Source organism: Malaclemys terrapin, chromosome 17 (genome assembly GCF_027887155.1).
Source record: "Malaclemys terrapin pileata isolate rMalTer1 chromosome 17, rMalTer1.hap1, whole genome shotgun sequence".
NCBI classification, from domain to species: domain Eukaryota; kingdom Metazoa; phylum Chordata; order Testudines; family Emydidae; genus Malaclemys; species Malaclemys terrapin.
Genome location: NC_071521.1, coordinates 21,202,565 through 21,229,809, shown reverse-complemented (window position 1 = coordinate 21,229,809; position 27,245 = coordinate 21,202,565). Strand labels below are relative to the sequence as shown.

Sequence of the window (27,245 nt, the reverse complement as noted above, 5' to 3'; positions counted from 1 at the left end):
TCCCCACCAAAGCTCACCATGTGGGAAGCTTTTTTAGTTAGGGATACATAGAGTCTCTTCAGAGCCCTACTAATCCTTCTTCTCTTAGCCCACCTCTTCAGGCAAGGATAATCAGACCGTCTGTCTGACCCCCCCTGCTCCTGATGCCCTGTCACCATTCCCAGATCCCCCTCTCAAGATTGCTCCATGCTTGATCAAGCCCCCCAAAGTCTCCACCCCCTCTGGGGATGTCACTGCTGGTGATGTCACAAGCCTTAGACGTTCCTTCACAAGTTTGTATCACGATCATGACACTAATCTAATCTTATGGTTCAGGACTTCAACCAGTGTTGTGATAATTAGGCCTACAAGTTTACCCTAATTGTGAGCTCACCTGTAAGAAGTGAGTGTACGTTCACAAGATGTTACAATAACCTGTAAGAACAAATATAGGAAAGTACAAAAGGTAGACAGACACTGACTCAGTCCAAAGAGAAAGGCCGACTGCTGTAAGTCTGTGACCAGGAAGAGGCAGCTGAAAGCAGTGCCTTAAGCAGCCTGATGCAGATACTGTACCTCAGGCAAGCCTCATGCCTGAGTTTGGTGTCAGAGAAGGTGATTTTCAGGTGCTTCTTTACTCAGGTGGAAAATGGAGCCAGCTGGTTTTGGAGGGTTTGGTCAGAGTCACTGTAAAAAATGGTTATTTATGTGACCTGTAATTGTTGTTCTTTGAGATGTGGGTGCAGGTGTGTATTCCACTGACTCAGGTGTGCATGCACCCAGCACATCAAAGCTAGATAATTTTGCCTAGAGGTACACATTGGCACAATACACCTTCCCTTTCACCCCGCATAGCCTCTCCCATGGCTATTTAAGGGAAGTGCTGCTCCGATGCCTCTCAGCTGCTTTGCTCCAAAAGCCAAAACTGGAGACTCCAGTGCAGAGGGGATGGAGGGAGTGTCATGGAGAACAAGTCTGCACCCACATCTCAAAGAACAACAGTTCAGGTAAGTAACCTTTCTTCTTGCTTGCAGACACATATGCCACTCAGGTGACTCAGAAGCCATAATGGAAGGAGGTGGGGCTTGGAGTCTATTTAAACAGTGACTGTAGAACTTCTTTTCCAAAGTCTGCATCTTACCTAGCTGCAGTAGTAATGGCATAGCATTTGGTAAAAGTCTGCACAGAGGACAGTGAAGTGGCCCAGCAAATGTCCAGTATGGAAATATTACAGAGAAGCTCAATGGAAGCCGCTTGAGCCCTCGTCAAATGAGCCACCAGTCTCTCTGGAGGTGTGGCCTGGGCTAGCCTATATGCCATTATAAAGCAGGAAGTGATCCATCTGGAAATTCTCTGGGCTGAGACTACCTGACCCTTCATCTGGTCCACACAGGACAATCTCCGATTGTTCCCAGAGTGAGTGACAGCCAATCTGCTCTTAGGGAAGATGATGTTGTCAGAAGTTAGAAAGGAACACCTGAGGAGCTGATGAATGGAGACAGTGGACATTTTTCTTTAAGGGCAACCTACAGTCTCACTTCTGTTGGCCAAATAGGGCCCGTTTCCCCCCGGAGCTTACCTAATTACACCAAGGAGGCACGGAGAGACAAGAAGACGGGTACCAGGTCCTTTATTTGTCAGTCAGCTGAGAGAGTGCTCCCATCGGCTCATGCCAGAGGAGAGACACACCTTACAGGGCCAAACAGGCCCTTTTTATAACCAGTAACAAACAACTTAGCCTTGATTCTTTTACGTCATTATGCTGACCTATAGATAATAGGTTACACAGAGTACATATATTATTTTGGGGAAGGGGATACAAGAGACATCTGTTGCGGATACATTTATCATGTTGAAGGGAGAACAAGGTACATCCCTTGACCCTTTGAACTAAATATCTTGGGGATATATGGGAAAGCAACTACAAACTAACTATCTCTCTCTGTTCCCTCCTCCTTATCTCTATTATTTCTGCTAATATGAATGAAACTACAGCCATCTGCTAGAAACACTGACCAATACATTTCTGCTTCAGCCTACTTCAGAGCATGTAAGCAGTTAGCATAGAAGTAGGTGAGAGTTCCCAAGATGGAGTCACTGTGGTTCACAGACCCAGAGCAAAAGAGCTTCATCTCCCGAGTTACCTGGTAGCTATGCCTAGTGGATCCCAACACTTCTATTGAGAAATATGGGAGATGGTAGCCATTTTGAAAGAGGAAAGTTCTTCATGGAATTCTCTGTAGCAGATACTTCAGAAGCTTTCAGTTATGAAGAAAAATTGCGAACAAATTACCCTCACTCTTTTAAATGTTTCTCCTTTGCACAAGATTTCTGTGAGTTCTAAGGATTTGGAAAGTATGATTCATAGATTCTAGGACGGAAGGGACCTCGAGAGGTCATCGAGTCCAGTCCCCTGCCCTCATGGCAGGGCCAAATACTGTCTAGATCATCCCTGATAGACATTTATCTAACCTACTCTTAAATATCTCCAGAGATGGAGATTCCACAACCTCCCTAGGCAATTTATGCCAGTGTTTAACCATCCTGACAGTTAGGAACTTTTTCCTAATGTCCAACCTAAACCTCCCTTGCTGCAGTTTAAGCCCATTGCTTCTTGTTCTACCCTTAGAGGCTAAGATGAACAAGTTTTCTCCCTTCTCCTTATGACACTCTTTTAGATACCTGAAAACTGCTATCATGTCCCCTCTCAGTCTTCTCTTTTCCAAACTAAACAAACCCAATTCCTTCAGCCTTCCTTCATAGGTCATGTTCTCAAGACCTTTAATCATTCTTGTTGCTCTTCACCTGTTAATGCATCCCAGAATCATGTTTGCTTTTTTTGCAACAGCATCACACTGTTGCCTCATATTTAGCTTGTGGTCCACTATAACCCCTAGATCCCTTTCTGCCGTACTCCTTCCTAGACAGTCTCTTCCTATTCTGTATGTGTGAAACTGATTTTTTCCTTCCTAAGTGGAGCACTTTGCATTTGTCTTTGTTAAACTTCATCCTGTTTACCTCCGACCATTTCTCCAATTTGTCCAGATCATTTTGAATTACGACCCTGTCATATGAAGCATCTGCAAACAACCTTTTGATTTTGGACAGAGTTAAGGCTGTCAAGATTTGACTCAAAGGCCAGAAGGAACCATTGTGATAATCTAGTCGGACCTCCTGCACACTGCAGGCCACAGAACCTCACCCACCCACTCCTGTAATAGACCTCCAACCTCTGGCTGCGTCACTGAAGTCCTCAAATCAAGATTTAAAGACTTCAAGTTACAAAGAATCCATCATTTACACTAGTTTAAACCTGCAAGTGACCCGTGTCCAACACTGCTGAGCAAAGGGGGGGGGGGGGGGGAGAGAAAAAGCCAATCCAGGGTCTCTGCCAATCTGACCCGGGGGAAGATTCCTTTCCAACCCCAAACATGGTGATCAGTTGTACCCTGAGCATGTTGATAAGACCCACCAGGCAGATACCTGGGAAAGAATTCTCTGCAGTAGATCAGAGCCCTCCCCATCTCATGTCCCATCACCAGCTGTTAGGGCAATTTGCTGCTAGCAGTCACAGACCAGCTACATGCCATTCTAGGCAGTCTCCTCATACCATCCCCTCCATAAACTTATCAAGCTCAGTCTTGAAGCCAGTTAGGTTTTTTGCCTCCATTGCTCCCCTTGGAAGGCTGCTCCAGAACTTCTCGTCCCTTCCAGGCCACCTTCAGCTAGTGGTGTCACGCCTGCCATGACTGCTGTCTCTACTCTTTGAGCCTGCATTGCTCCCTGGACTGCAGCGTCCTCTTCTGGGCATGGTCCTCTGACTGTGCCCTCACTCTGGTATTTCCCCCTTCCAGGGGACTGGCAGTCCTTAATCCCACCACTTGCCTCAGGGGCAAACTGCAGTCTGGATACCAGCCACTCTCCTCATTGGCAAGTGGGGTGCAAGGGGGGGAGGCAGGTCCACCCATTACTCTGGGTCCCAACCCAGCGACCCTATAGCTGGCAGCCACCTACTGCCCTCTTCCAACCTGTTGTCTATTTCCCTGGGCCACTTCCCCTATAGCCCTAGCACCCTCTCAGCCCTTGTAGCAAGGCCCCAGCCTGGCAGTGGTCAGCCAGCAGCTCACCCTCACATTCCGCTGCCCCTGCCCTGCCCTGCCCTGCCCTGCCCTGCCCTGCTCTGCTCTGCTCTGCTCTATGGGGCTTCTTCAGGCAGCCCATCCTCCTCCCTTACCTTCCAGGGAGAGAGTCCCTTCTGCTCTGCTGAGCAGCCCTTTATATATGGCCCTTGCCGGCCCTGATTGGCTACTCCAGCAAGCCTTCCCTCTATTGGTGGGCTCAATAAGCCCCTTCCTGATTAGTGGGTGCTGTGCAGCCTCCCTGGTGCTGCTTTTAACCCCTTCTTCTCTGTGTGTGGGGCAGTTGCCCCACCACACTCTCCCTCTCTGGTATTTATTCCTCTGATGCAATCATATATCCCCTCTGCTTTCATTTTGTTAGGCTAAACAAGCCAAACTCCTGGAGTCTCCTCTCCTAAAATAGGTTTTCCATTTCTCTGATCATCCTAGTAGCCCTTCTCTGCACCTGTTCCAGTTTGAATTCATCTTTCTTAAACATGGAAGACCAGAATTGCACACACTATTCCAGATGAGGTCTCACCAGTGCCTTTTCTAATGGCAATAACACTTCCCTATCTCTACTGGAAATATCTTGCCTGATACATCCTAGGATTGCATTAGCCTTTTCCATGACTGCATCATATTAGCAGCTCTTAGTCAGTCTTGATCAACCAATACACCCAAGTATTCTTTACTTCTGTCACTTCCAACTGATATATCCCCAGCTTATGGCAAAAATTCTTCTTGTTAGTTCCTAAGTGCATGATCTTGCACTTTTCACTATTAAATTTAATCCCATTTCTATTACTCCAGTTTTTAAAGTCATCCAGATCTTCTTGTATGATATTCCACTCCTCCACCATGTTGGCAATACATCCCAACTTTGTGTCATCTGCAAATTGTATTAGCACACTTTTTGTGGGAGTGAATGAAAATGTTAAGTAAAATCGGTCCCAATCCCAATCCCTGAGGATTAACCACTATTAACCCTCTCCAGCCTGACAGTTCACCTTTCAGTACGACACATTGTCGTCTCCCCATTAACCAGTTCCTTATCCACATTTCAGTTCTCATATTAACCCCTGTATGCTGTCTGATATGTGACTCACAACTGAGAGTGCCAAACTGTGGACAGTCTGTCAGGAAACAGGGCAGACACCCCAAACTGGTGGTATTGACTATAATTAAGTCTACGTTTATGTCACGGAGGTCACAGAAGTCATGGAAGTCATGACTTCCAGAGACCTCCGTGACATTTTCTGCTTCAGTCTCTGGGGCTGTGGGACAGGAGCTATCAGCCAGCAGGGCCCTGGCAGGTTTCCAGCGACAGGCGACAGCCTCCTCAGGGGGCCCTCCTCAGGGTTCCAGCAACCAGGGACAGCCTCGCAGGGATGGGGGGAGAGAACCGTGCAGCTCCCAGCCACCACGGTGGCAGGGGAAACCATGGAGCTGCAGCAGCAAAAGTCACAGACAGCTCACGGCTTCCATGAATTTTTGTTTATTGCCCGTGACCTGTCGTGACTTTTACTAAAAATAACCATGACAAAAATCTTAGCCTTATCTATAATTAGATCTTATCAAACCAGTAACAAGCAGCACCCTGGATTATTGTATTAGCCGTACCGTCGAGGCACAGATGGTCCCCTTAGGCTCATATCTTGTAAATAACTCATTTCTTTTCTTAGTGAATAAATCCTTAGATAGTTTACAATAGGATTGGCTACAAGTGTTGTCTTTGGTGTGTAGGGTTACCATATATCAATCCTGCAAAAAGAGGACACCCCACGGAGCCCCGGCCCCAACTCCGCCCCTTCCCCAAAGTCCCCGCCCCAACTCCGCCCCCAGGGTGACCAGAGCAAAAATAAAAAACGGCGGCAGAGGGAGGCTCGGGAGACGCAGGGGGAGCGCGGGGCCGGGGTGAGTGAGTCTGGCCTGGCCCTGAGCACATGCAGGACTCGGGCGGTACCTGGAGGGAGAGCAGGGGGGCGGCCCGCGGGGCCAGGCAGCGGCTGTTCCTTCTCCCCACCTGGGCAGCCAGAGTCGGGAGCAGCTGCTGCTGCAGCTTCTACTGCCGCGGGGGCAGGAAGCGGCCATGGCGCTCGGCGGCTGCGGCTCTGGTGCCCCCGAACCCCCCGAGCTGGGGCCTGCTGCGGGGACCCAGCAGCGCGCACGCTGCGCCCAGCCCCTGGCCAGTCGCGTCTGGGCTGCTGCCCAGCTGGTGCAATCCCGCGGGCGGCCCTGGGGCGGAGGCATCGGCAGCCCAGCCCCGTTCGTTCCCCTGCGGGACCCGAGCGGGACGGGGGGGGGCTGGGGCCTGCTGCCCCCATTCCGGGGCCACCCGCAGGATTGCACCAGCTGGGTCCCCGCAGCAGGCCCGGGCTCAGGGGGTTCATGCCCCGGGCACCAGAGCCGCAGCCGCCGAGCGCCACATGCTTGGCTGCTTCCCCCCGCGGCAGTGGGAGCTGCAGCAGCGGCTGCTCCCGAGTTCAGCTGCCCAGGTGGGGAGAACGAACAGCTGCCGCCTGGCCCCAAAAAGTTGGAGTCCGGGGAGGAGGCGGTCCCCTTACCATGCCTCCCTATTTTCCCGGACATGTCCTGCTTTTTGTAAATTCCTCCTGGACGGGGATTTGAGGACCAAAAAGCTGGACATGTCCAGGAAAATCTGGACGTATGGTAACCCTATTGGTGTGAGATCTAGGGTGCAATTGACCTTAGATAAGTGACCGGTCCTTTGGGACTGGGAGTAACCTGAATATTATTGTGCTTTTTGCTGTAAAGGACTACCTATCACAAAGACAACTTGCCTGGGTGGCAAGATAGATAAGTGTACCCAAGGGGACTGTCTGTGACTCCATGTTTAAACTGTCACAGTGCCTGAGGAGTTTATACTTGATACTTGTTTGGTGCAATCTAAATGTAGGCCTCACAGGCAATCTGGGGGGTTGTGCCCTGTTTTGTAACAGCCTGTCCTGAGGTTGGCACTCACGCTCGTGAGCTACTCCAGACAGCCTGACACCTTATACTTGACAAGAATTATGGGCCAGAACCTAAGTTATGGCTGAGAAGTACAGAACATGGCGGGGGGAGCGGGAGGGCAGTGCTGTGTCCAAGATCACCTTTGCACTTCCACAATCCTAAGACTGATCTGTACCAGGCCTTCATAGAGTCCAGGCCAGAAGAGACCCTGTGATCATCTAGCCTGACCTCCTGTATCACACAGGCCAGAAACCTGCCCCAAAATACTTCCTAGAGCAGAACTTTTAGAAAAACTTCTAATCTGGATTTTAAAATTACCTGTGATGGGGCAATTGGTAAACTGTTCCAATGGCTAATTACTCTCTCTTAAAATGTATGCCTTATTTCCAAGCTGAATTTGTCTGGCTTCAACGTCCAGCCATGGGATCATGTTATACCTTTATCTGCTAGATTGAAGAGCCCATGCTCAAATATTTGTTCCCCATGTAGGTACCCAAACATATCCAAAAGAGGATATAGTGGTTTTGTGTTTTATCATTTTTCTGTGACTATGGTCTCGAATGAACTCACACAGAAAAATGATAAAAATACAGCAATCAGAACCCTGATTATGGGCACCTGGAGCTGAGACCTACGTAAATATGGTCATGGACGTGTAAATGTATGAAAAAAGGAGAATATAAAACCAGATACCTGAATGTTCACACGTGGGAGCCAGGGAGTGATTGTGTAGGTGGCTGCCCAAAATGTCATCTCTTGTGGTGCACTCCACTGACTGTATCTTCCATCTTTGTTTCTAATGGTCTCCATAAAATTGTAAGCATGTCAACATTGGGGGATGGCTTTAGCTTGTTCCAGTCTCAGGCTGTAACTATGCATGATCCAGGAAGTCAGTTTTTGCTATACTTTTTGTACTCTATCTCATTTCCTATTATTTCAGTTATCCTTTTCTGTACTAACTTAAGCTCATAAAGTCTCTGTGTGCGAGTCACCAATCTCAGACTCAGTAAAAAAAACCTGTTATTAGTGACTGCTGTAATTTGCACTTTAAACGTACCATGTGGGACCCACATAGTCAAACACCTTGCAGAATCAGTTACTGCAGAGAAGTAACTGTTCTTTACTAGCCCTCATGGTTGTAAAGAAAAGCTTTAAAAAGTGACCCAAGTGTAAGCAATGCAGTGATGTCTGCCTGAGTCTGCAGAGAGCCTGGGACAATAGCACTAAGGGCGAGGCGTTGCCCCATGCATCTCAGTGTGGTGTTACCTCCACGCACTGCTCTAGAGGGGTTCCCTCAGCATCATCCAGTGGACAGTTATTTGTGGCAGAAAGGGAAGGCTGCAGTATGTCTAGCCCTCCTCATCCAAGCAGAGTAACCCCCGCTGCCAGAAAAAATGCTGGGAATCCCCCTCCCTCTCTACAGCTGTGGGGAGGGAGGGAAATGGAAGAAGGGAGCCTCATTGCCTGTCCAGGGAGGATGAGAGCTCCAACCTACCTAAAGAGAGTTAGTGGCATACTCTTCCACAGATGACTACTGTGTTGATGGGGCTTCTGCCCCTGCAGGGTTGGGGTGGGGGAAGCAATGCCATAGCATGGTGCAGTGCCATGGGTCCTGCGAGATGGTGAGCCTGTCGTCTAGTCACTGTAATCCATCTGGGACACGGTGAGCTTGGGGCCATGATTGCCATAGTCCAGCGCTACCATGGTGAGCCACAGGTCCCAGTCGCTGCTGTCCAGCTGTGTCATGGTGAGCCAGTGTCCCGATCACTGCAGTCCAGCTGTGTTATGCTGAGCCTAGTGTCCCAATTGCCCTAGTCCAGCTCCAATCTGACTCTGCTTTAGCATTAGTTTCTATTTTGTTCTGGTTGTACAAATGTGGATTGAAAATTGTGTTAATTTGTATTGCAACACTTTCAATTTGAAAATAAAAGCTCCTATTTGTTCTTTCAGTTTATGGTAAGAAACCCAGTGTGGAACTTTGGTAAGAGACTACCACAGACATATTGGCCTAATAATAAAATTTACACCAGCGCTGGACTGATACCTTTCTACACAGGCTTTGTACCAAGTAAGTTTATTCTCTGACCGAACATGAATCACTGAGATTATTTTTATAATTATTCGTATGTGGTGGCCTGAGTCCTGGATCACCCATGCAACACCCATTGTTCTGGGCCTCTACAAACAAAGAGACGGTCCATCCAGTAGAGCTTACAATCTAAATATGACAAGAGACAACAGCTGGATGCAACAAACAGATGGGAGAAGCACAAAGAACCAGTGAGTCAGTTCTGTTCAGCAGGACAGGTCACTGTTACAGCACACCAGCTGCCTAACCACTGTTCAGATTTTGGAGATATCACTGCGAAGGGGAGAGTTTTGAAGGAGGTACTTTCGCGGGAGTTTAAGTATGCTGCTTCCAAGCCTGAGGAGCAGCACGCCAGATAGCACTTGAAAATCTAATAGATAGGTGTCACTGGCAGAGCAGAATCAGGCGCCAACATCTTGACAGTGAATAAGAGACTGGTAGTGTGGAGATAGGCCTGTGTAAGTGTAGGGAACTAGGAGAAGAGGATGGGACTAAGGACGGAGTCCTGTGGAACCCACACAGAAGGTTGGAGGGGGGATGAGGAGGCTCTTCCCAAAGAAATGCTGACGCAGCGCTTAGAAAGGTAGGAGGAGAACCAGGGTGCACAGTCACAAAAGCCAAGGAAGGACAAGATTTCAAGAAGAGGAGCATGATCATAGAATCATAGAATATCAGGGTTGGAAGGGACCTAGGGTGACCAGATGTCCCGATTTTATAGGGACAGTCCCGATTTGGGGGTCTTTTTCTTATATAGGCTCCTATTACCTCCCACTTGCTGTCTGGTCACCCTAAAGGGACCTCAGGAGGTCATCTAGTCCAACCCCCTGCTCAAAGCAGGAAATGTCAAAGGCCAATCACCAATGTGAAAGGCAGCTGACAGGTAAAGAAGGATGATAATAGCGTACTGTTTCTGAGCTTGGGCCAGGAAGAGGCCACTGGAGACATGATACTGAAAAATAACTTTGCTAGATAATAGGTTATCTTCTTTAGGGAGACTCTTGTCTTAAGATGTTATTTTTATAATACCAATAGCAGATTCCATTAGAATAAGCGAGGTTGCAAATAAGTTGATTATGAAAATAGACATTCTGTGGCCCTGCAGTGGGATCCGTGAAGGAACGTATGCATTGCAATGCTGAGTGTCGCCGCGCATAGAAAAATCCCAGGAACAGCACTGATCCACCAAGCTGTTAGGCACACAGGCTCCCTATACGATGAAGGAACAAAGATAGGTGCCTTAGAATGTGATCCACAAAAGGCTTAGCCGGGAGCCACCTAAGCTAGCCAATGGGAGATTCTGATGAGACAGGTGTGTGCTAAACCCTGCCCCTCTCTCAGAGATAGGCACCTAACTCCAGGCTGAAGGCAGGTGCCCGTCTCTGCTTAGCAGTCCGTGGCTTAGATGCGTAAGGCATTTCTGGAGGCAACAAGGTAGGTGCTTGCCTCATTCCACATTAAATAACAGGAGAGGAGGTGATTTAGTTGGGGATTGGTCCTGCTTTGAGCAGGGGGTTGGACTAGATACCTCCTGAGGTCCCTTCCAACCCTGATCTGCTATGATTCTATGATGCCGTCCACTAACAACTTGTATCCCATTGGTCAGAGCATTCTGCTGGGATGTGGGAGCCAAGGATTCAATTCCCCCCTCCCTGGCAAAGGGAGTGAAAGGCAGTGAACCCATGGTCTCCTACTGTTCAGGAGAGTGCTCTAACCACTGAGCATGGGGATATTCTGACATGGTGCTCCCTCGCTAATGCACTGTGGACAACTAATGAAAGAGTGACTGGAGCCCACCTGGTAGGTGGCTGCCCTAACTACTAGACTACAAAATCATTCTCGGTGTCACACTCTCTCTGGCCCAATGACTGTTCCACCATGGATAAATACTAAAAAAAGTGGCTCTAAGATCTGTCGGCTGCTTGTGATCATGAGGTGCTCATAGCTTGCCTATGGACCCGGACAGCAGTGAGGATGCTCGGTTTTTGGCTTTGTTTCTTTCCTGGGCAATTGTTTTCCTGCCCCAAAGGTGATCTCACATGAATGTCCACCACAGAGTTCTACTCTGCCACCTCTCCTCTTCAATGTCCAAGAAGGCATGGTGTGAAATGCCATAAGTATAGCATCCGACTTCATTTTCCATTTCATCCATCCTTGAAGATGCTATCAAGTGGCTTTCTCATTGTCTAGTTGAAGCTGAGGCATGGATAACAGTGAGTTCTTAGATCCTGCATGAGTCTATTCCACAGCCTTGGACTGGTATCTTAGGGGGGAAAAAACGTTTCCTGCACAAAGGAATTTTTTCCTTTTTGTAGGTAATTCCATTGTGCCAAAGGTATGGAGTTATTGACAGCAACCCCTACCCTGGCCATTCCTGTCATATATCAGGTATCCACAGGGGTGATAGCTTCATGCCCAGCTAGAGTGCATTGCTGTTGTCCAGCTGAGCAGCAACACAAGTGTGTATTACCCAGGCCAAGACGTCAGCCACAAGAATGGGGGCACCCAGTCTCCCAGCCAGCTGCACACACTTGACTTGCGGAGACTGCTGTGTGAAAGCCGTGTCAGCAAACTGTGAACTGACAACAATTGTGTGTGCCTCTTTAACTAGAGGAGATTGCACTGTAGCTCGGGGTACCAGACATGTGGGGAAGGAGCTAGTGCCCCCGCAATGGAAATACTGGGGGGCTGATGCTTTCTTCCAGCCCCCCCCCCCTGTTTTCTGCCCCCACATTATCTCACAGCGGTGAGAACAGGATCAGGAGGTAGGGCTGGAATAGCCACCATGGCACACGAGATCAGGCTGGCCATTGGGGAGCAAGTAGGAAGAGTTCTGTTCTCCAAACCTTCCTGCCACTGAGGGTCCTTGAGGAGACACCCGGCCTGGGGGAGGGGCACTTGCTGCCGGTGCGGGGGTCAGGATAGCAGCACCTGGGCAGGGAGCATCAGCACACAGGCCGAGGGGGGAGCACACGGCGCCAGCCGCCAAGGAACAGCAATAGGAACTGCTGAGATGCCCCTTCCCAGCGTGGAGCTCTTGGCCACGCCCTCCCCACCTAGCCTTCCCTCACTCCCCTATCCTACCCTCCATCCCCTCATTCACAGTGAGCTTCTGCCTTTCCCCCCTCCCTTCTGTAAATGAAAACGGAGATCCTCCCCATACTGTTGGGAGAGGAGGAGAAAAGAAACAATGAGACCGTGAGAGAAAGCAGTATAGAAACAGGAACAAATTAAGCATAGGCAGAGAGGAGAAAAAAGCAGGACTGAAATTCCAACTGCAAATACAGGCGACTGTGGCTCTCAGAGTCTCCCATAATCTTAAAGGGACAGTATGTGTCCACAGAGCTACACATTTGTGTAAGGACTGTCTCATGATTTCAAGCAGAGATGAGCAATAGCCAGCAGCTATGCAACTGGCAGGTGGATAGTTATAATTTTAGAGCAGATTCCAGGGGCTATGATGGGGAAGCTGGTTGGGACGTATTCATGGTTGTGCAAACAGGGTGCAAAACAGAAAATTCAGCAAAGGACTTGTGCTAGAAGTTGGCAACAGCATCTGTTAAAAAGAGGCACATCTGGTAAAGACCTGAGAGCTGAGGTCATGAGTGAGGGGCTCAGTGGAGAAATTTGAGAAATGCAGCCATTGTCAGTTTGGGTGCTGGGCTGTGCCTTCTGGACCACCTCTGGAAACTAGAGTAAATGCAGTCTTGCCTTCTTGTTTACAAGACAGGCAGGAGTCTTGCTGAACTACAGGCCTTTTGTCGCCCTTCAGTTAAGAGTTTGAGTCTAAGTATAACTAGTCTCAAAGAAAAACAGCCCAATCCACTTTGATAAGTGTGAAATGGAAGCAGCATTCCCTTTGCACTGATCCCACATGCTACAAACGTTCTAAAACTTCCTCAGCTGTGAGCCCTGTAAACAGCCTAGGTTTTGAAGGAAAAGTGGAAAATTAATCATCTGAACTTAAGAATGGTCATACCAGGTCAGACCAATGAGCCATCTAGCACAGTATCTTGTCTTCCGCCAGTGGTCAATACCCAATGCTTCGGAGAGAATGAACAGAAGAAAGCAATTATCAAGCAATCCAACCCCTGTTGTCTAGTCCCAGCATGTCAGTCAGAGGCTTAGGGACAGCCAGAGCATGGTGTTGTATTCATGAACATCTTGGCTAATAGCCAGTGATGGACCTAGCCTCCATGAACTTAGCTAAATCTTTTTTGAACCCAGTTATACTTTTGGCCTTCACAACATCCACTGGCAATGAGTTCCATAGGTTGAATGTGCATTGTGTGAAGAAGTACTTCCTTTTTGTGGGTTTTAAATCTGCTGCCCATTAATTTCATTGAGTGACCCCCTGGTTCTTGTGTTATGTGAAGGGGTAAAAGACTTCCTTATTCATGTTCTCCACACATCATGATTTTATAGACCTCTACCCTATCCCCCATTAGTCGTCTCTTTTCCAAGCTGAACAGTCCAGTCTTTTTAATCTCTCCTCATACAGATGCTGTTCCATTCCCCTAGTCATTTTGTTGCCCTTCTCTGTACCTTTTCCGTTTCTAATATATCTTTTTTGAGATAGGGCAACCACAACTGTACACAGTATTCAAGGTGTGCAACTATCATGGATTTGTATAGTGGCATTATGATACTTACTGTCTTATTAGCTAGCCCTTTCCTAATGGGTCCTAACACTGTTCGCTTTTTTGACGGCCGCTGCACATTGAGCGGATGTTTTCATACAACTATTCATGATGACTCTAAGACCTCTTTAGTGACTGGAAACAGCTACTTTAGACCCCATTGTTTTGTATGTATAGTTGGGATTGTTTTCCAATGTGCATTACTTTGCACTTATCACTTGATTTTATCTGCCATTTTGTTGCCCGGTCACCCAGTTCTGTGAGATCCATTTGTAACTCTTTGCAGTCAGCTTGGGACTTAACTATCCTGAGTAATTGTGTATTGTCTGCAAATTTTGCCACTTCACTGTTCACCCACTTTCCCAGATCATTTATTAATATGTTGAACAGCACTGGTCCACATACAGATTTTTGTACCATTTTCTAACATAATAAAAATGTAAAAATTAAGCATCTAATAAATGTATGTTAAGCTATATAATTGCTTAAATAAATATGTATACACTCTATCCTTTTGGTTAGCTAAAAGCACCAAATTATACCAGCCATTGAGAATCAATCTTTCTTTAAGACTATAACTAAAAAGCACAAAAGCAAAAGATTAAAATTATTTAACTTCTTATTAAAATCAGCCCATCCTATGTGCAAATGACTTGTGCCCATTGATCTTTTTCAAGGAGAAGCTTATGGGCTGTTGGATTGTTAGATTATAAGGGACCATAATTGCAATACTGCCCACCCATGGTGCCAGGCTGTGGAGGAGGCGGCAGATGACAGGTCATATATAGTTCAGGAGTGGCCAAACTGTGGCTCACAAGCCACATGCAGCTCTTTTACCATTAAAGTGCGGCTCACGGAGCCCCCCCCCCCTCCCATTCTCCACTTACCAGACTGGGTGAGGGAGCTCAGGACTCCTGCCTTGCAGTGGGGTGGGGTGGTAGGGGCTTCTGCCCAGTGGGGAAGGGGGAGTCTTGGGGCTTCAGCCCTGTGGGGCACACCTGCCAGTGCTTGGGGCTTCAGCAGGACTGAAGTCCCAACCCCCAGCTCCTGGCAGTTGTGCCCAGCTCTCAAACTACTGAAAATTGTTGTATATGGCTCAGAAGGTGTTTCATTGATCTGCTGCCATCTGAGAATTTTCACGGGGAGCGGGCTGAGGTGGTGCCTACCTGGATAGAGAGGAGGTGGCTCTGTAAGCAAAATTCTCCCCCAGCTAAAAATGCTAAGCCCTTGACCAGTAGGAAAGACAGCCATGTTTGCCTCTGACAGTGACACCAGCTTGAATTTAGACTGGTGCACACTGAGGGACCTTTTGGCCTTATAAAATAGAGGCCAGAAGGACATGGTGAGCCTGGCAACCCTTAGTACCTGCTCTTCTGAAACTGGGCTGCTGTCCCTCTTGCCCTCATGGAGCAAGCCGCTGAGGGAAGGGGGCTCAATGACCTGCAATGGCAGCTGGTGACAACAGCCCCAATACTTAGGTATGGTAGGCAATGCCCATCCCTCTCCTATATTTTCTCAAAGAGCAGGAAAAGAGAGCTAGAGCATCTGCAAACCTCCTAAGCAGCTTCCCTCTATAATGTGTGAAAATCTAGTTTTTATTTTTTATCTATATTTCATTATCTGATGACAATGGCCCTTCTCCCAGAGGATTCCCTATATGTATGGCTAGAACCAGCACATCCATGGGCTGCTCTTTCCTGCACTGAGATGACTTTTTGGCCTCTGTGAGCATGAGAAGGGGAAAATGGTGCTGATTTGATTTCCCCTTTCAGAGTTTGTCCCCATAATCCTCCTTCAGAGCAGGGAGTGAAATTAGGCTCAGGAATTGCTCCAAAAATATTTCAAGCGGTTATGATCTCCCTGTCCTCAAGGAGGCTGGTCTGATTGCCTTCCTCCCCACGCATGGAACCTTCTGGGCCTCTGAAAGAAGATACAGGGATGAACGCCTCAAAAGCTTCACCCCTCTTTTGCTTGGGCTCCACGTGAGGCAGATGAGTCTGTTTCCCATGTAGGCCTCAAGGGGTGTGAGTAGGGTTGCAACAGAGAGAGGGAGTTTGGCCCCAAGGTCACTTACTGCTTTCTTCAGTGCTAGAAGTGCCCATGCTGTGTTCAGTGCTCTTCATCCATGGTCCAAGGAAACGGGGAGGTGGCAACTGAGCTCTGCAGGCAGCACAGCTGCTGATGCACGCTCTAGGGAGCTAGGTGCCTTCTTTCATCTAGTGCAGAACCCCTGGGACATCACTGCCATCAGAGGGGAGGAACTGCTTGCCCCAGAGCCAGTTTTTCCACTCCTACCTATCTCCGTTCCCACCTGGGGGAGAGGGGCCCAAGATGACCTCCCACCCCAGACTGAGTTGAGGGAAGCTGCACTATCCCCGGAGCCAGCCAAGCTCCCACTCAAGTCACTCAAGCAGAAGAGTGAGCAGGGTACACAGACCTTTCCTTTTCCAGGGTACACAGGCCACTGGGTTTTCTTGGCCCACCTCTCTCCTGAAGCCTGCAGGGGGCACTAACCCCTGCAAATGCCTCAGAAGGGGGAAGCAGAGCCAAGGAAACCATCTCCCCAAGCAACAAAAGCAGTCCTGGGGTTCAAGGGGCAATTAGACAATGCTGAACTGAATTGTTATAAATTTTGAAATGTCCCTCCAAAAAACTCTGCAGCTTAGAGGTCTGCAGCTCACAGATGCCTTGTGCCAAGGAGGCAAAAAAGGATCAAAGGACAAGGGGACCAAGGCATTTGGACAATCACAGATTCACAAAATCTGAATTCAGCACTCAGGCTTCCTAAGAATGGGATTCAAAAAGCCAGCACATACAGCCACCTGAACTAGCCAATAGGAGATGCCAAGAAGGGGGGCAATGTGCTAAGTCCCAACCTTCTCCAAAGATTCGTGCCTAAGTCCAGGCTGGAGGGAGGTGCCTAGTTCTGCTTGGGATTCTCACCTATGAACCCTCTGCAAGAAGCTGCCAGCAGGAGCTACTCCCCCCTAGCTTTTAGCCCAGTGGTTAAGGTACTCACCCGAGTTGTGAAAGACTCCTTCAAGTCTCCCCTCTTCCAGATGGGAAGGTATTTGAACTTGGCTCTGTATGCCCTTAGGAAAGTGCCCAAACCACTGGCTAGAGGATATTCTAATGTGAAGTTCTATCACTCCCTCCTGTTGAAGCTGGTCCACTTTGGCTAAATAAACCTTGGAGCTAGTGGACTGGATGCCTGCCTCTTTACCTTATCAGGCAGAAGAGGGGGCTACAGCTGGGGGGGGGGGGTCTCCCCCATAACTACCTTAAACACTGGGCTAAAAGCCAAGAGCTCCTTCATCTGCCCCCAGCTATTTTATATGCAGTTAAGCAACATGTGAGTAGATCTGTCACCTTAGGGCCCACAGGAGTTCCCCATACTCATGAACTGCTCTGGACCTTACCTGTCTGCCACAAGCACGGCTGCAGACCCAAAAACAGAAAACTTAGGCCAAGTCTATGCTAGGAAATTGGGATGGTGTAACCAGGGCCATCCTTACCCATACACAAAGTACACAGCTGTGTAGGGCACCAGGAAAAATACGCAGCTGTGTAGAGCACCAGGAAATTTGGTGCACATTTCCTGGTGCCCCACACAGCTCCGTGCTGCTCCAGCCCCTGCTCTGGCTCTTCCCCAGGGCTCCCACCCCTGCCTCTTTCCACCCCCCACCCTAACCCAGCCCCACTCCCCTGAAGACTCCAGAAGCAGTTGGGCCTGCACTCACCCGTAAGTAGAGTGCCCCAGCCCCAGCCTGCTTCACTCTCCTGGCTCCCAGCCACACCTCTGGTAAGTGCTGGGAGGGAGGACAGTTCCCCCCTCCCCCCAAGCCTGGGAACCAGGGGAGCTGAGCAGGCTTGGGCCAGCCCCCTCCACCTGGGACAGAGCCCCACAGCCCCCCTGCTCCCCCCCCCCAGAACCCTGGGGGCCAGCCCCTCCCCCCAAGGCCTGGGGCAGGGCCCCAGACAGCCCCCCATGTAGGGCACCAAAATAGCTAGGGCCAGCCCTGGGTGTAACTACATCACTCAGGCATAAAAAAAATCCACACCCCTGAGCTACTTAAAGCAACCTAATCCCCGCTGTAGACAGGACTTTTCATGTTGACATAGCTACTCCCTCTCCAGGGGGCAGAGCACCTATACTGACAGAAGCTGCTGCAATGTTTCACATGTAGAGCTGCCCTTAGGAAGCTTCTACTGCAAAAATTGAATGGCTCATAGAGTTTAGATGCCTACAGGATTCGGTGGCAGCTGAGAGGGATTTTTACAAACATCAGCCAGCAGTGCACAAATCTGTGCCTTAGGTACCTAGCGGCAGTTATGTACACGACTCTCTTGTGCCATTAAAAAAAAAAATCCAGGTTTCACCTGCTTTACTGCAAAAAAAAAAAAAAAAAAAAATAGGAGATTCCCCCATATTAATCAGACTTGCTAGCCAAGGCTCCAAAATTAATAGGTACCTAATTTGAATCTTGGGCCTCATTTGTTTATTATCAGCCAACAGGAAGGAATTGCATGCCCTCTTCACCAAAAGCCCCCCCACCAAAAACAGAAGAAAAAAACAAAAACCCAAACCTGCAAAATTGAAGCTGCTGGTGTTCTTGAAAGCAAGTTTTTTTTTTTTTTTTTTTTTTTTATAAAGATCCTTGCCTTTTACAGAGCTGGGACAATGCAAGTGGAGTACAAACTTAGTCTTTTGAAACCATACACTAATTATGCTGTAAATGTTTGCAATGTATAGAGTATTCAATAGAATATTTTGTAAGTTTGCTCTAAATTAACAGATGGAAAGTATTAATTATGCATTTCAGTTCACTAGATGCACAACTGCTCCACACCTCTGGCAGTAGCCTTGTCAGTCCATTGAGCAAGTGACATCCTTATTTAAGTCTTATCCGCTGTTTTCTTCAACTAAAATTAAGAGCAAAATAGGCAGATGCTTATGCAAAAATAAACTACTGTATTTTGATGTTTTTCAGCCCTCAGACACAGCTATGCCTTAACATTTGGCAACAGTACCCGGAAAGCCTACCAGAAAGCGCAGAGACAAAACTGTGCGCTGTGAAAAATGCTTTAATTGTGATGTCTGTACAGCATTTGACATGAAGTCATCAGGAAACAGAAGTGAAAGGTACACAGTAGAGACAGCAATAAAGACAAGTTTCTGAATGAGAAGGGAGTTCATACAGCTTTAAACATAATTTACAGGAGTAGCTACTGCACAGGTTTTATGCTGCCTCTTCCTCAGCTTCCTCCTCAAACTCCCCCTCCTCCTCAGCTGTGGCATCCTGGTACTGCTGATACTCTGAGACCAGGTCATTCATATTGCTCTCGGCTTCAGTGAACTCCATCTCATCCATGCCCTCTCCCGTGTACCAATGCAAGAAAGCCTTTCGGCGAAACATAGCAGTGAATTGCTCAGAAATGCGCTTAAATAACTCCTGGATAGCTGTACTGTTACCAATGAATGTAGCGGACATTTTCAGACCCCGGGGTGGGATATCACAGACAGCAGTTTTAACATTATTGGGAATCCATTCAACAAAATAGCTGCTGTTCTTGTTTTGTACATTAAGCATTTGTTCATCCACCTCTTTCATTGACATGCGGCCTCTAAAAACAGCAGCTACAGTGAGATAGCGGCCATGACGTGGGTCACAGGCAGCCATCATGTTCTTTGCATCAAACATCTGCTGTGTGAGCTCTGGTACAGTTAAAGCACGATATTGTTGGCTCCCACGGCTGGTGAGTGGAGCAAAGCCAGGCATAAAAAAGTGCAAACGGGGGAAAGGAACCATGTTAACTGCTAGTTTACGCAAGTCAGCATTAAGCTGACCTGGAAAACGCAAGCAGGTGGTAACTCCACTCATGGTTGCTGACACCAAATGGTTCAGATCACCATATGTTGGAGTAGTTAACTTCAGGGTTCTGAAACAGATGTCATAGAGTGCTTCATTATCAATACAATAGGTTTCATCTGTGTTCTCTACAAGTTGGTGTACAGAAAGAGTGGCATTGTAGGGCTCCACTACAGTGTCCGATACTTTAGGAGATGGTACAACACTGAAAGTGTTCATGATCCTGTCAGGATACTCTTCGCGAATCTTGCTGATTAAGAGGGTGCCCATGCCAGAGCCAGTGCCACCACCAAGAGAGTGGGTAAGCTGAAAGCCCTGAAGACAATCACAGCTTTCTGCTTCTTTCCTTACAACATCTAATACAGAGTCAACCAATTCCGCACCTTCTGTGTAGTGGCCCTTTGCCCAGTTGTTTCCTGCTCCACTCTGACCTGGAAGAGAGCCATTTTCACAGCAGATTAACGCAGCAAGCTATTTGCTTGCAAGCAAAACGAAGGATGAGCCCCAAATGATTACACAAACAGGGGAGACTCCCCCACCCCTCCCCCCACGTACTTGCTCTCATTACAACTCAGGTCTAAGATATCACTCAAGTATTTTAATGCAACACTAATTAAGTACTCAACTTAATTAATGCTGCATTCAAAAGGGTTAGCTCCGAGCTCCCTAAATTAACTTCTGCTCCCTGCATGTCACTAACCGGCCCGGCCTGTGTCGGAGGTGCGCTCGGAGCTTCCCCTTTACCTGCCCACGACCCGCTCCAACTGACGGAAGAGCCTTGGCCGTTTACCACGCTCCGGCCCGGCCCACGCAGGCCCCCGACTTACCGAAGACGAAGTTGTCGGGCCGGAAGATCTGCCCGAAAGGCCCGGAGCGCACCGAGTCCATCGTGCCCGGCTCCAGATCCACCAGCACGGCGCGCGGCACGTACTTGCCCCCTGCGAGAGAAGGAAGCGCGTGAGCGCGGGGCCGCCGGGGGGGGGGGGGGGGAAGAGGCCCCGCGGGGGGGGCCGGGCCCTACCTGTGGCCTCGTTGTAGTAGACATTGATGCGCTCCAGCTGCAGGTCGCTGTCGCCGTGGTAGGTGCCGGTGGGGTCGATGCCGTGTTCGTCACTGATCACCTCCCAGAACTGCAACAGACACACGGGTCAGCCGGGCCGGGCCGCCCGCGCCACCCCTGCGGCGGCCGTTACCCCCCGGCCGGGCCCAACCCCCCGCCCGCCGCTGGGGCGGGCACAGCACTGACCTTGGCCCCGATCTGGTTCCCGCACTGCCCAGCCTGCAGGTGCACGATCTCCCTCATGGCGGCGGCGACACCCTTCAGCGACAACCGTCACGCAGCAATCCGCACCCTAGCTGCGTCACAGCGGCCAACCGCCACCGCTTATATACCAACGGATTGCGCGCGCACCGGGCCTGCCCCCGCCCACAGCGACTGCCGACAGCCGCTATTGGTCGCTCATAACGAGGCTCGACAAACTAAGAACACTCCGGCCGGTTAAAGCGATGTCAATCAAGTTGCGAATCCCGCCCAATTCCTCTCCGCTCTCTATTGGTCAGACTGTTCAACGTCTTTCATGTCACAATTAGCAATCTCCCTCCTTAGGGCACTCCTCATTGGCTGGATTGAATGATTGATATCGTGGGTGATTGGCTGTTTCCCCTAGCAATGAACTAACGTCACACTGATTGGATGAAAACGAAGTGTCCTGGTAACCGCTGTTAAGCCCTACTAGGAGCTAGGTGGTGGTTGCGAGGGGATGGGGAAGCGTATTCCTGAAGTTATTTACGTAGGTTACAGGGCGTAGCGGGGGAGTAACGCAGCACGGGCTGCCTGGGAGCGCTACGTTATGGCCGTAAAGGGAAGTTTTCTTTCGTTGCGGGGGACGTGGAGGCAGCGGTTACCCTGGAAGCAGCAGAATGTAAACAGCGCAAGCAGCGTGCCCATCCCCCCGCCCGCACAACGCCCCGCCCCTCCCCGGACCCGCCACGAGCCCCTGCCCCCCACAGCCCCCCACAGCCCCGCCTTCACCTTGTCACCCCACAGCCCCCCACAGCCCCGCCTTCACCCTGTCCCCCACAGCCCCGCCTTCACCCTGTCACCCCACAACCCCCCACAGCCCCGCCTTCACCCTGCCCCCCACAGCCCCACAGCCCCCCCTTCACCCTGCCCCCCACAGCCCCCCACAGCCCCGCCTTCACCCTGTCACCCCACAGCCCCCCGCAGCCCCGCCTTCACCCTGCCCCCCACAGCCCCACAGCCCCCCCTTCACCCTGCCCCCCACAGCCCCCCACAGCCCCCCCTTCACCCTGCCCCCCACAGCCCCCCAAAGCCCCGCCTTCACCCTGTCACCCCACAGCCCCCCCTTCACCCTGCCCCCACAGCCCCCCTTCACCCTGCCCCCCACAGCCCCCCACAGCCCCGCCTTCACCCTGCCCCCCCACAGCCTCCCACAGCCCCGCCTTCACCCTGTCACCCCACAGCCCCCCACAGCCCCGCCTTCACCCTGCCCCCCACAGCCCCCCCTTCACCCTGCCCCCCACAGCCCCGCCTTCACCCTGCCCCCCACAGCCCCCCACAGCCCCGCCTTCACCCTGTCACCCCACAGCCCCCCCTTCACCCTGCCCCCCACAGCCCCCCTTCACCCTGCCCCCCACAGCCCCCCACAGCCCCGCCTTCACCCTGCCCCCCCACAGCCTCCCACAGCCCCGCCTTCACCCTGTCACCCCACAGCCCCCCACAGCCCCGCCTTCACCCTGTCACCCCACAGCCCCCCCTTCACCCTGCCCCCCACAGCCCCCCTTCACCCTGCCCCCCACAGCCCCCCACAGCCCCGCCTTCACCCTGCCCCCCCACAGCCTCCCACAGCCCCGCCTTCACCCTGTGACCCCACAACCCCACAGCCCCGCCTTCACCCTGCCCCCCACAGCCCCCCCTTCACCCTGCCCCCCAACAGCCCCCCACAGCCCCCCTTCACCCTGCCCCCCACAGCCCCCCACAGCCCCGCCTTCACCCTGCCCCCCCACAGCCTCCCACAGCCCCGCCTTCACCCTGTGACCCCACAACCCCACAGCCCCGCCTTCACCCTGCCCCCCACAGCCCCGCCTTCACCCTGTCACCCCACAGCCCCCCACAGCCCCCCCTTCACCCTGCCCCCCACAGCCCCCCCTTCACCCTGCCCCCCACAGCCCCCCACAGCCCCGCCTTCACCCTGCCCCCCCACAGCCTCCCACAGCCCCGCCTTCACCCTGTGACCCCACAACCCCACAGCCCCGCCTTCACCCTGCCCCCCCACAGCCCCCCACAGCCCCGCCTTCACCCTGCCCCCCAACAGCCCCCCGGACCCCGCCTTCACCCTGCCCCCCACAGCCCCGCCTTCACCCTGCCCCCCACAGCCCCCTGCAGCCCCGCCTTCACCCTGTCACCCCACAGACCCCGGACCCCGCCTTCACCCTGTCACCCCACAACCCCACAGTCCCGCCTTCACCCTGTCACCCCACAGCCCCCCGCAGCCCCGCCTTCACCCTGTCACCCCACAGACCCCGGACCCCGCCTTCACCCTGCCCCCCACAGCCCCGCCTTCACCCTGTCACCCCACAACCCCCCACAGCCCCGCCTTCACCCTGCCCCCCACAGCCCCCCACAGCCCCGCCTTCACCCTGCCCCCCACAGCCCCGCCTTCACCCTGTCACCCCACAACCCCCCACAGCCCTGCCTTCACCCTGTCACCCCACAGCCCCCCACAGCCCCGCCTTCACCCTGCCCCCCACAGCCCCCCACAGCCCCGCCTTCACCCTGTGACCCCACAACCCCACAGCCCCGCCTTCACCCTGTCACCCCACAGCCCCCCACAGCCCCGCCTTCACCCTGCCCCCCAACAGCCCCCCAGACCCCGCCTTCACCCTGCCCCCCAACAGCCCCGCCTTCACCCTGCCCCCCAACAGCCCCCGGGACCCCGCCTTCACCCTGCCCCCCACAGCCCCCCGGACCCCGCCTTCACCCTGCCCCCCACAGCCCTCCACAGCCCCGCCTTCACCCTGCCCCCCACAGCCCCCCACAGCCCTGCCTTCACCCTGTCACCCCACAGACCCCGGACCCCGCCTTCACCCTGTCACCCCACAACCCCACAGCTCCACCTTCACCCTGCCCCCCAACAGCCTCCCGGACCCCGCCTTCACCCTGCCCCCCACAGCCCCCCACAGCCCCGCCTTCACCCTGCCCCCCACAGCCCCCCACAGCCCCGCCTTCACCCTGCCCCCCCACAGCCCCCCGCAGCCCCGCCTTCACCCTGTCACCCCACAGACCCCGGACCCCGCCTTCACCCTGTCACCCCACAACCCCACAGCTCCACCTTCACTCTGCCCCCCAACAGACCCCCACAGCCCCACCTTCACCCTGTCACCCCACAGACCCCGGAACCCGCCTTCACCCTGTCACCCCACAACCCCACAGCTCCACCTTCACCCTGCCCCCCAACAGCCTCCCAGACCCCGCCTTCACCCTGCCCCCCACAGCCCCCCACAGCCCCGCCTTCACCCTGCCCCCCACAGCTCCCCACAGCCCCGCCTTCACCCTGTCACCCCACAGCCCCCCGCAGCCCCGCCTTCACCCTGTCACCCCACAGACCCCGGACCCCGCCTTCACCCTGTCACCCCACAACCCCACAGCTCCACCTTCACTCTGCCCCCCAACAGCCCCCCAGACCCTGCCTTCACCCTGTCACCCCACAACCCCACAGCTCCACCTTCACTCTGCCCCCCAAGAGCCCCCCACAGCCCCTCCTTCACCCTGCCCCCCACAGCCCCCCACAGCCCCGCCTTCACCCTGTCACCCCACAGCCCCCCACAGCCCCGCCTTCACCCTGTCACCCCACAGACCCCGGACCCCGCCTTCACCCTGTCACCCCACAACCCCACAGCTCCACCTTCACTCTGCCCCCCAACAGCCCCCCAGACCCCGCCTTCACCCTGTCACCCCACAACCCCACAGCTCCACCTTCACTCTGCCCCCCAACAGCCCCCCACAGCCCCGCCTTCACCCTGCCTCCCACAGCCCCCCACAGCCCCGCCTTCACCCTGCCCCCCCACAGCCTCCCACAGCCCCGCCTTCACCCTGTCACCCCACAGCCCCCAGCAGCCCCGCCTTCACCCTGTCACCCCATAGACCCCGGACCCCGCCTTCACCCTGTCACCCCACAACCCCACAGCTCCACCTTCACTCTGCCCCCCAACAGCCCCCCAGACCCCGCCTTCACCCTGTCACCCCACAACCCCACGGCCCTGCCTTCACCCTGCCCCCCAAGTGCCCCCCGGACCCCGCCTTCACCCTGTCACCCCACAACCCCCCCAGTCCCACCTTCACTCTGTCCCCCAACAGCCCCCCGCAGCCCCGCCTTCACCCTGTCACCCCACAGCCCCCCGGATCCCGCCTTCACCCTGCCCCCCACAGCCCCCCACAGCCCCGCCTTCACCCTGCCCCCCAACAGCTCCCCGCAGCCCCGCCTTCACCCTGCCCCCCACAGCCCCGCCTTCACCCTGTCACCCCACAACCCCCCACAGCCCTGCCTTCACCCTGTCACCCCACAGCCCCCCACAGCCCCGCCTTCACCCTGCCCCCCACAGCCCCGCCTTCACCCTGTCACCCCACAACCCCCCACAGCCCCGCCTTCACCCTGCCCCCCACAGCCCCGCCTTCACCCTGTCACCCCACAACCCCCCACAGCCCTGCCTTCACCCTGTCACCCCACAGCCCCCCACAGCCCCGCCTTCACCCTGCCCCCCACAGCCCCCCACAGCCCCGCCTTCACCCTGTGACCCCACAACCCCACAGCCCCGCCTTCACCGTGTCACCCCACAGCCCCCCACAGCCCCGCCTTCACCCTGTCACCCCACAACCCCACAGCTCCACCTTCACCCTGCCCCCCAACAGCCCCCCAGACCCCACCTTCACCCTGCCCCCCAACAGCCCCGCCTTCACCCTGCCCCCCAACAGCCCCCGGGACCCCGCCTTCACCCTGCCCCCCACAGCCCCCCGGACCCCGCCTTCACCCTGCCCCCCACAGCCCTCCACAGCCCCGCCTTCACCCTGCCCCCCACAGCCCCCCACAGCCCCGCCTTCACCCTGTCACCCCACAGACCCCGGACCCCGCCTTCACCCTGTCACCCCACAACCCCACAGCTCCACCTTCACCCTGCCCCCCAACAGCCTCCCGGACCCCGCCTTCACCCTGCCCCCCACAGCCCCCCACAGTCCCGCCTTCACCCTGCCCCCCACAGCCCCCCACAGCCCCGCCTTCACCCTGCCCCCCCACAGCCCCCCACAGCCCCGCCTTCACCCTGTCACCCCACAGACCCCGGACCCCGCCTTCACCCTGTCACCCCACAACCCCACAGCTCCACCTTCACTCTGCCCCCCAACAGCCCCCCAGACCCCGCCTTCACCCTGTCACCCCACAACCCCACAGCTCCACCTTCACTCTGCCCCCCAACAGCCCCCCACAGCCCCTCCTTCACCCTGCCCCCCACAGCCCCCCACAGCCCCGCCTTCACCCTGTCACCCCACAGCCCCCCACAGCCCCGCCGTCACCCTGTCACCCCACAGCCCCCCGCAGCCCCGCCTTCACCCTGTCACCCCACAGACCCCGGACCCCGCCTTCACCCTGTCACCCCACAACCCCACAGCTCCACCTTCACTCTGCCCCCCAACAGCCTCCCAGACCCCGCCTTCACCCTGTCACCCCACAACCCCACAGCTCCACCTTCACTCTGCCCCCCAACAGCCCCCCACAGCCCCGCCTTCACCCTGCCCCCCACAGCCCCCCACAGCCCCGCCTTCACCCTGCCCCCCCACAGCTCCCCACAGCCCCGCCTTCACCCTGTCACCCCACAGCCCCCCGCAGCCCCGCCTTCACCCTGTCACCCCACAGACCCCGGACCCCGCCTTCACCCTGTCACCCCACAACCCCACAGCTCCACCTTCACTCTGCCCCCCAACAGCCCCCCAGACCCCGCCTTCACCCTGTCACCCCACAACCCCACGGCCCTGCCTTCACCCTGCCCCCCAAGTGCCCCCCGGACCCCGCCTTCACCCTGTCACCCCACAACCCCCCCAGTCCCACCTTCACTCTGTCCCCCAACAGCCCCCCGCAGCCCCGCCTTCACCCTGTCACCCCACAGCCCCCCGGATCCCGCCTTCACCCTGTCACCCCACAACCCCACAGCCCCGCCTTCACCCTGCCCCCCAACAGCTCCCCGCAGCCCCGCCTTCACCCTGCCCGCCAACAACCTCCCGGACCCCGCCTTCACCCTGTCACCCCACAACCCCACCTTCACTCTGCCCCCAACAGCCCCCCGCAGCCCCGCCTTCACCCTGTCACCCCACAGCCCCCCCTTCACCCTGCCCCCCACAGCCCCCCTTCACCCTGCCCCCAACAGCCCCCCACAGCCCCCCTTCACCCTGCCCCCCACAGCCCCCCACAGCCCCGCCTTCACCCTGCCCCCCCACAGCCTCCCACAGCCCCGCCTTCACCCTGTGACCCCACAACCCCACAGCCCCGCCTTCACCCTGCCCCCCACA

At 54.0% G+C, this 27,245-nt stretch overlaps 2 protein-coding genes across 2 annotated transcripts in view; one reads left to right on the top strand and one right to left on the bottom strand.

Moving 5' to 3' along the window:
* Positions 1-18,887, top strand: part of FAM166A (family with sequence similarity 166 member A) — a 75,592-nt gene extending 56,705 nt beyond the window's left edge. Inside the window, exons 6-7 of the mRNA XM_054007444.1 lie at positions 9,024-9,141; positions 18,791-18,887. Of these exons, the coding sequence (XP_053863419.1) occupies positions 9,024-9,141; positions 18,791-18,876 (204 nt within the window). The 3' untranslated portion in view covers positions 18,877-18,887. The remainder of the gene's footprint in view (positions 1-9,023; positions 9,142-18,790) is intronic.
* On the bottom strand, positions 18,867-21,032 carry TUBB4B (tubulin beta 4B class IVb). The gene is made up of 4 exons (XM_054007443.1): positions 20,916-21,032; positions 20,691-20,799; positions 20,497-20,607; positions 18,867-20,100 (listed from the first exon to the last, which is right to left on the bottom strand). Exons 1-4 carry the CDS (start codon positions 20,970-20,972, stop codon positions 19,040-19,042), a joined length of 1,338 nt encoding a protein of 445 aa, XP_053863418.1. The 5' UTR covers positions 20,973-21,032; the 3' UTR covers positions 18,867-19,039.
* Between the last annotated feature and the right edge of the window lie 6,213 nt (positions 21,033-27,245).